This window comes from Pogonomyrmex barbatus, unplaced genomic scaffold (assembly GCF_055798465.1).
Source record: "Pogonomyrmex barbatus isolate J1 unplaced genomic scaffold, ASM5579846v1 scaffold1, whole genome shotgun sequence".
Taxonomy (NCBI): domain Eukaryota; kingdom Metazoa; phylum Arthropoda; class Insecta; order Hymenoptera; family Formicidae; genus Pogonomyrmex; species Pogonomyrmex barbatus.
In genome coordinates, this window is record NW_028297098.1 from 24516890 (window position 1) to 24526732 (window position 9843).

General features: G+C 39.2%; 1 protein-coding gene across 4 annotated transcripts in view; it reads right to left on the reverse strand.

The window, feature by feature from the left end:
• The window catches only part of InR-2 (insulin-like receptor-like), a 54828-nt gene that overhangs the window by 30473 nt on the left and 14512 nt on the right, over positions 1-9843 (reverse strand). For 3 of the 4 annotated variants that reach the window (XM_011650099.2, XM_011650100.2, XM_089079849.1), the window contains exon 2: positions 4041-5289. In XM_011650099.2, the coding sequence (XP_011648401.2) occupies positions 4041-4611 (571 nt within the window). In that variant the 5' untranslated portion in view covers positions 4612-5289. Of the gene's footprint in view, positions 1-4040; positions 5290-9460; positions 9838-9843 lie in introns of those variants that run through there. The other variant, XM_089079841.1, reaches the window with a different exon arrangement.

Genomic DNA, 9843 nt, shown 5'->3' on the forward strand with positions numbered 1-9843 from the left:
AATTTTTAACTTCCGGAGAATAAAAAATTTTCGAATGTTTTTGGCAGTTCAGTTGAGAATTAAATAATATTTCAAGAATTCTAACGATAATTATTAACACTCTAAGCGCTTAAACTAACTATTTAAAAAAAATATCGCGGTTTTTCTTCTATTGTCAACTTCATATTGTGAAGTTACGACAATACGTTACTTTTCTTTATAATCAATGCAAATTTAAAAATTACGTAACTTCCTAACCAACGCTCAGAAAATTGTGCTGTTTTTTTTACGTAAAGGAAAATAGTAGAGCGATATGAAATTTTTATGCCTGTGCCATGATGTATGACACTTGATATTAGAAACTCGTTTGTCTACATCACATTGATCGCAGGAACGTGATATAATAAATCAATCCGCTGAAATCAATCCGCAATCCAAAATTGTGAATTGAAAAATCTCTTTTCGCCATCTCTAGATTCCCCAATCGCTAAATTACATACATGTTGAACCGTCATTACAAGGCCGTGTACCTTCGACGCGCTCGCGTCGAAACGTACCGCTGTTTTATGTATCGCAAAACAGGCGCGTAGGCGAACTCAGATTTCTAGGAACGAACGGTAGTGTCTGAAGAGGGGGGGGGGAATATAAAACCAGTCGCGATAACCTCCTAAGTGCAACTCTAATGCTACTCGTCCGCGATTTATTCCTTCTCCTCAATGCCTTCGGTGTAGGTACCCTCGTTCTCTAACAAAAATCCCATAGAAAGCGTCTCCATTAACAATCTCTTGCATTTATCATTTTTACGCGGCACACTTAAGAAAACATCGAACCATGTCAGATCGTTAATCGATTGTCTTAACTTAAACGACAAATTTCTATAAGAACTAGTTTTACGATCGCGCTTTGCGCAATATAACATTGGTACTCAATGAGCACCATTGAAAATTTGCTCGTTAGAAAATAGAAACCCCCTCCCCCACTTTCAGAATTAATTTTGAGTATTATGTTAAATTGCCCTAGGTTACATCGTATTTAAAATATTAACACCATAATATGAAAATATGATAAAACAAAATGAGAAAGAAGAAATAATATTTTAATTCCCCCATTGTTCGATCTTTTAAACCTTCTCGATTAGGTTGTATTAAGTACAAATTAGTATAATCTTTGATTTCATTCGATATTAGAGACACTTTACTTTTGAGCGCAGGTCTTAATATTTAAATTTTATATTCATCATTTCAGGTAGCAATCCGACGAATATAATAATGCATTTCTGAATTGGATCTTATTTAACACAAGTTAACAGAATCTTTGCTCAATTTCATTAGCAAAATGAATCACTTCACTCTTGAAGCGGCCCTTCACGTTTCGGTTTCTACGTCCGAAATTTGGATTTGCTGTATGATACTATCCGAGTTGTGTTGGCTTAGCACAAATTAGCACAACCTTCGGCTTTCCTCAGAGTAACAATATCAAGCTCCGAATGACGCAGAGAACAATCACGAAAGAGCCACGTTCAAGAGTAAAAATGCCCTTAAAATCGTTGCGCTGACTTGTGTCAAGTTAATGCAAATTAGAATTTTTGTATGCCGTATTGATACAAAAATAAACATTTATTATATTTTTCAACTTTATTTTTTATCATAATTATTACTATTGTTGTAGATAACATTTTATCATAATATCAGAACAACTTAACTCGGTACAACATAAGAGGGTTTAAGAAATCGCAAATTAGAGAATTCGGATGCTAAAAGGCTTTTTTTTCATTTTTTTATCATATTACGGTTTTAATATTCGAATGGAAACCTAACAAAAATTTAGCACTTTACAAATAAATTCATTTAAAAAATGGGTGGGTTAACTTCTAACGGCTTAACGATTTTCGGATAAATGAATGACACAAATGAGTAAACACCGTACAAACAAATTAAATTGGTTCATAGTGATATATTTTGTGGACTGCTAGCGGCTTAAAAGATAACTCTTGTGATAACGAATTTGTCAATCATCCTGGAGTAGGCGCAGAACATAATACATCTCGTACACATAATAACATCCTGTACTTTCCTCTCGGATAATTTTCGTTATCGCTGAAGAATTATCACTTTCCTCGAAAGGTCAGTTGCTCACACTTAAACGCGGTCAAACTATAAAAATTTCCTTGTAAACTTTTGAGTCAATTAGCAACCGATTAACAAAATGTAAAAACAAAGTGTGTGAAAAAACTTTTGCACTATGTTGCAAACGTCAAAACAATACAAAAAGTAAGTTTTTGTTGACCACAATTTTTCAAATATCGAAAATAATTATCTTTGAAGATAACTACCTTTGAAATAACTACCTTTTTGAATTTCTACCTTCAGTTCTATAGTTTTAAATAAGATTTAGAAATAGTTTCGTCGATTTAGTTAAAAAAAAAAAAAAAATCTATAAAAAAGTTACAGAAATGTATGAAACTCATGGAATTTTATAACAAAATCAGTTTTTTTTTCAAAACTTGGCTACAGGATGATAGAACCCCATTTTTTCAAATTTTTATTTTTTATTTTTTATTTTTATTTTTTTCTTTTTTACTAAATCAATGGGATTATTTCTAAAACCTATTAAAAACTATTGCGAGTGCAAATAAAACTGCTAATGAAATTTTCACTTTTTAAAACTAAAGTGCCAACTTCACAAACACCAAAAGTACACATTGATTTTCAATTCTCATGTTGAATTATTTATACGTGTCTGCATTGTTAATTCATTATGAATATGACATGAAAAATTTATATTATATTGCATTGCTGAAATTGTCTTCTTTTTTATTTATTACAAATTATTTTTGTTTATACAAATTATTATGTCGCTGTAAACTTGTATATGCTAATGTAATGTCTCTTTGCATTATTTCAACGTTTAAGTAATGTATATTTATATGTGTTACTCATGACTTTTCGCTTGAGAATAATTGCTTCATATTCATTTGTATATTCATTTATAATTATTGGATCCAATATTGAAATTTGAAATGAAATAATAAAATATAATTTGAAAATAATTATAGACATAATTATAGAAATAATAAAATATAATTTGAAAATAATTATAAACACAACTTTGAAATAACAGTTTTTGCTTTTATTATGAATTTTCATCTGAATCCTCGGCATCTTAGCAACTTTGAGACTGAAAATCATTACATTTTTGCACCAAATTATATAAAAATCTGAAAAGAATTCTCATATAATTATCAAATTTTTAATAACAACTTTTTACCGTCGTAGAAGTTTTTTAGGAATATTGAACTTTGTCGTTATCCTAAAATTTACAATCAATGAATTGACTGTTTTGAAATCCGCAGTTTAAGAGCTAATAATCACGTTAAAAAAATATCGTAATTTACAAATATATGCAACATACATTTGACTGGAAAGTAATTATTTTCAAACGAAAGGCATCAATGCCTTCTGTGCATAAATATCCAAGAGTGACGTATGTAGATTGAAGTTCGACGAAGATGACCAAAGCCGAGTTTCCTTTTTTTTTTGTCTACTATAACAAAATTCTACTCTAATCGGTCATCAAAGTTAATAACTTCCAACGAAATCCAGAAATTCTTTTTTAAAGTAAATATGCGCATTAATCCTAAAGTTTTAAGAGAACAACTTTCGTCTGACCTACCACTTTGTGCTGCATTATACATGATCTAACAATACGGGCTTGCACTTCGTGTTGCTCCACTCTTTTCAAGATTTGTGAAGCTTTACGGGAATACAATATAGAAGTTTGACTAGATAGCGATGGCAAGCTGTCGCGGTCTACACTTTAAATGCGCACTTTAATTTTCTTCTTCGTGTGAATCAATTTGTGCGACGTCGGTATGCATGTTTCACAACAAACGCAAGATGTTTTTTATCACACATGTCGATTTAAATATAGCGTATTAAGTTTGTAAAAAATGATGCATCTTAATGAGCATCGTAATTATAATTTTTTTTTTTTTTTTAACGTGCATAAATGTAGACGTGCCAATTAAGCGGACAGGGAGAAAAAAAGAAATCGCCATTTACCTATTCCTTTATCGTCGGCGGTCTTGTTCTCTTTCGCTGCTGCGAGGTCGGGTACCGCAAGCATCAGGAGAACGATCCAAAAGAGTCTCCGCCATTCGGCCGATTTCAAGTCGCTGTAAAATCTGACCGCAAAAATCCACCGCACCACGCTCGAAGCACACCTCGCGGATGACTCGCGGATCGGAGTTCTGTCGCACCTCAAAGTTCGGTCGCGCCTCCCGACGATCGGCTCCGCCGAGTCGCACGCCGATAAATCGTTCTCATCGCGCTTTCGTCTCGGTGATTGGTGATCAGCCGCGTGGCTGTCTCTCGTCCATATGGCTGACACGTCCGACGAAGCGTTAGATCCGCCAGTTCGACCGCGAAGACGCTCGCAAAGATCGCACGTTGTCGACGCCGACGTCGACGGGAACGACGCGCCATCGGTTTTCTCAAACTCGCGACTCGACGACGACAGACAATGGCAGTGGCGGATGGCGTGGTCAGCCTCCGGAAAAGAGGTCGACGCGATGCTCGATTCGTCTTCGTCGAACGTCGCACCGCAAAGTCTGCACGCGGCCGAAGACTTCATCTTCAACCGCAAGAAACCGGCACTTCTTTCCCGACGAGAGAAAAAAAAAAAAACCGTACTCTACCCGCGAATTCTCTGTCAACTCGCGAATTCAGAGGCGCGAAAGGGGCGAGGAAGGGCCGCGTCTCGCTCGCATCTCTTCGTCGTCGACGCAGGGGACACGACGAGCCTCTCGAGCCTTCAAACGATCGTCGCCTCGGCGCGTTCGTTTCTCTCCCTGTTCGTCTCGCGAACGTTCAGGCGTCAATGCGACGGACGCGTTCGACGACGATCGCTCGAAGACGGAACGCCCGGGTCCTCTTTCTTTTCCCAACACGCTTGTCCCCGTGACACGGTGTCGCGCGCTCCTCGTCGCCCTTTCGCCGTTGTCGGTCTCGTTTGATCCCCCCCCCCCTGCCCTCGTGAACGCGCGCGCGGATCGCGCGGGAGATCACCTCGTAGGCGTAGACCGCGAGACGGAGGGACCGCACACGTACATGCGGCGTGTCAACCGACTCTGCTGGAAGATCGACACCACCAGCGGGTCATCGCGCCAGACGGCTCCATTAAGTGTACCCAACGTACGCGCCGATTTGATTCGCGAGCCGATCTCGAAAATCGTGACGTCGATCAGTACGCTCTTCTCACCATCTCGGCGCTCCTGCCTCCTCGGCGATGTCGAACAAGTCCGATGTCGTCCTGGAACGTACAAGAGCGGAAAATTACACTTTATGAGTGCTCCCGCGGAAGGAACTTGAGCTTTCGCTTCAAGTACTCGAAATTGGGCCAAATACTAGATCTAAAAATAGTTCTCCCGAGTCGTCGGAATAATTACGTAAGATGCTCAACTCCTCGCGATATGATGAGTCGCCTGATATGAAAATTCGTGACACGAAAAATTAAGCGTGATAATAATACCGTAAGAATTTTTGATTACTTTCGCTTGTGTCAATTTGAACGTCCTACATAATTAGTTTGATGGCCCAAGTAAATTATTTTCGGATTTGCATCAAGCTCTTATTAGATACTTCGACAAAACTTTCCTTTCCGTGCTCATAATGTCACATCAATTATTTAACGTCGCTTCTTAAAGAGAAAATTTTCGTTAAACTGTAGGTTCATTTAATGGAATTAATGGAAAGAAATAAAACATCTTGATGGATATTAATCAATATTCGTTATCGTTAAGGGATAACAGGATGACGTGCCATATGACAAAGGTATCTTGAAAAAATGATGATGGTAACTTTCACAAGTGACGCTTACACAGTCATCAATAAATGGTTGTTATTTACAATGCATGGCGATCGCCGGCGCCAAGCGTATGTCACGTTCGTTATGGTTATTATATGAAAAAAAAGAACGTTTCGCAAAGATAAATTATCGTGATAAGTGAATGGGGTATGTGTCGATTCAACGAACAGTGCCCTTGCGCGTAAAGAGAATGCAGTATAAAAAAAATATACCTCGTTAAGGAGTTAATTATATGATCGGATGATGAGGCAAGCGTACAGGTCGCAAACGTACTGGGAAAGTAGTGCTGTTTGCGCGATGTCATCTTGAGGATATTTGGCACGATTTTGTCTTATCGACTCGAAATTCGTAACTCATGCGAAAGTGCATAATATTTTTACACGATAACGCTTTAACTCTCGCAAATAATCAAGCAAAATTTATTTTTATTATTTTCCAATCCTCATATACAAATAAGATTTGGGTCTGTCAATAAGAGAAATCTGTCTGTCCTCTTAAAGAGTTTTTCTAAAAATTTTGCACGTTTCAAAATTGCGGGAATAACCTGTAAAATTCTCTCATTTCAAATTTTGTACACTCTGTCTCTTCGTGCAATCGTGGTAACGATACGCGGAGGAGGAACGGCCAAGATAATATCTCCTCGAGAAAAATCGAGCTCAATAAATACGACTGAATAAATACGTTCGGCAAGTTGGGCGGTTCTCCGATCGTCGGGATTCGCAGATGATAAATATTTCGCGAAGGAAGCGCTTGTCGAATAACGAACATCGATGCTCCCCGCTCGAGGGTCTCGCGGGATTTAATCAAGCCTGTTTACTCGGAATTTCTCTCGCTCGACGAATATTCTCGTCTCGTTGCGATTTTTAAAACGAGAAATTACACCAGAATAGATCCGCCGGCGTGGCAAATCAATTAAACGCCGGGCTTGCACACGCGATACGCTAGTTTCGGGCAAGCGCATCACGTACACACTTATTTTTTTCACGCATGTTTTTATAAACCACGACAAAATATATATATTTTTATAACCTTTGTCCATCGCGTATACCGGGGTCATGACGTTCCGTGACAATATCTTTAGAAAATATTTATAACGCGATGGTGTATAGCGCTCGTTCGTTCACTCGCTCACGCGATAATGTGCGTGTGATTTACGAATTATCGTATAAACTGGGGGGGTGCTCGAATCGACAGTGTTCATAACAACGCTATAAAAAATATACGCAAAATCAGCCAATAGACGACAGATATCCGAGAAAAATAGACGGCAGATATCCGAGAAAAATAGATGGCAGATATCCGAGAAGAGTATGTTTTCTCACAAGAAAACGTACTTCTTCGTTATTAAGACCATCTTCAAAGAAAGATAAACTCTCAAGCTCTAACAAAGTCGGTGGTCAACCAGTTGTGTGCCTACAGGCAATATTCCTGTTGTTTACAATGCCGACATCCGACATGGCAAACGCTGCGTTTTATTATACAGAAACTTAGATGTAAGCGCAACCAGAAGATAAGAACTACAGAGGAGAGAGAAAAGAGGAGCGCGAGCAGGAAACGCGTTATCTCGTTGAACAACGACTTGTTTCTTGAAAATTACAATTTTAAAACAAATCGCGGGAGTAATAAAGTAATAAATAGAATGGATAGAAATGGATTTAAGATATTTCACTTTTGCTTTCAGCGTTTCCTGTATCTCTGGAATCGAAATTAATTATTCAAACTTCACTTATCCGCTCTGATGCATCTGACTTCGTAAATTGTGTAATTATAATGCCGTGAAATCGTGTAACGTCTTGAAAATGAATAATGTGTAAATAACATAACGGATTCCCGGAGTGCCTCCCGGAGGAAACGCTAATGCTAGAGGAGGAATCATAATTTGCCGCGTCGACGGGAGTGAGGCTGGCCGCGCGATCCCACGGACGGTTAAGTGGCTGCAAAACAAAAAATTTGGAGCGTCTCGCCTGCCGTGACTCTCGGGTTAAGTAACGTGATTTGATCAGGCGTAGATTTCTCTTAACAATAATTGATTTATGGCGTATAAAGAGGGTCACGCTGTCGCCCGTAACAAGACCCGTACGCCGTGGCACGCGGGACCAGAAGATTCGATCGCACCTTCGCGATCCACGAATGACCCACGAAAACGGCGACTCTTCGCAGACGTCTTCGAATCGCTGAATTCGGCCCGGCCGTTCTCTCCGTGCGCGTCTCGTAAGAGAAGAAACTGACAAACTGCGTCGGAGATTTGCATTCCGCGGCACAAGAAAATTGCGAGAACTCAATCAATGAGGAATGTTTCATCTTACTTGTAAATCAAATCTCATTATTCGATCGATCTGTTATTTTTTTTTTTTTTATTATGCCGCCGATCAGCTTTATGCGTATAGGTCTTCTATTCATTAACGAGAATTTTATTCGCGATTCGATTTGTTATCTCTCTCGTTCAAATTCTTGAATATATAATAATATTACAACGTCGCGGCAACGTTAATAATCTTGCCGATATCGACAATATTGCGGGCCCCGTGGAGGACATGAAATTGAAAAATTCCAGTGAGATTGCAGCATTGATACATTAACATTTCAAGAACATCGCGTTGTAATTTGCAAGATTGAAATTTTGCTCAATGTAGCGGAACAACACGTTTTGTGCGTCGTATAGTCATGTGGAAAATAGTTGGTCACGCAACGTGCGTAGGTCCACCACCCACGCCCGTCTTATTCATAGTTTTATTTGTAGTGAGTGAAGGCAAATACGATTCGAGAATGCGTTACAGCACGACGCACTAGTCATCGTGATACCAATAATTTTTCACGCATACACTCGAATTATAGATAGTATCGCGGTCCTCATTTGGCGAATTAGCGAGGGGAATGCGCGTGTGACGTGTCATTATTTACGATCTTGAAACGCGCCGCCATTGTAATTTCTATAATTTTCACGTCTTCGAAATAGCTTTCTCGTCAAAGAATATAATTTGGCAGTGATGTTAAACTACAAATTAGCTTTTTTTTTTTTGTTATCCGCATAATGGATCTACGCGCGTTAGTATTCTTATCACAACTTGGCATCATAACGGAATGCGAAGCGGTGTAATCCAGTCGAGACAAATTGACATCCGCCTTCGTCAGATCGCAATTCCTTTCTCTTCATCCGGATCTATCTTCTTAATTTTCATTTTTTTTCTCGATTTTTTTCTTTCTCTTCTTTTAAATAGTGTATTTTGTAATCTTTCACGATTTTTTTCCATACGAGTATAATATAACAATGCTTTGTAATCTGATGTGCATAATTCTCTGAATTATTCTGAATTGTGATTATGCATTTTATCATTCCGTCTTCTTTTAGTTTCAAAATTTATTGCCCAGTTGATTTTACAGCAATGCTTTCGCTGGTGCCTCACCGTATCTACATTCTTACGTCCGTCAAGATCCTAGTCCTATTATAATATAGATTTGTCGATGCACAATAAATATATTATTATTATTATTATTATTATTATTATTATTATTATTATTAAATAATTAAGCTCTGAACACAGCGTGAAATTCTTTTACACGGTAATCGGCCATCGCGTCAAACGGAGTCGCTCACCTACAATTATATCGCACGTACTTTTATACGTACGCGCGTTGCCGGCATCGTGGCAACAACGTGGTACAATACACGCGTGATGCACGTGAATGCAGCAAGCCGGCTCTCGGGTGAGCGAGGCACAAGGAAGACGGATGTACCGGGAACACGACGCAGTAGTAGGGGAACACCAGCGTAAAACTCGAAGAGGGGCACCGTCGAGACGACGAGAGCGGAGAGGAAAACGGACTCCATTCACTCGCCACGCTGGTCCGAGAGTCGCCACGTCGTCCACGTTCTACTACGAGGTATTTGTGCTGTCGCATTTACAGGTTCGCCGACGTCCAACACCGCCGCCGATGTCCATCGACCACTCGGAGTCTGCTCCTTGCCAAGCGCCGCGCCGCGCCGCGCCGCGCCGCACC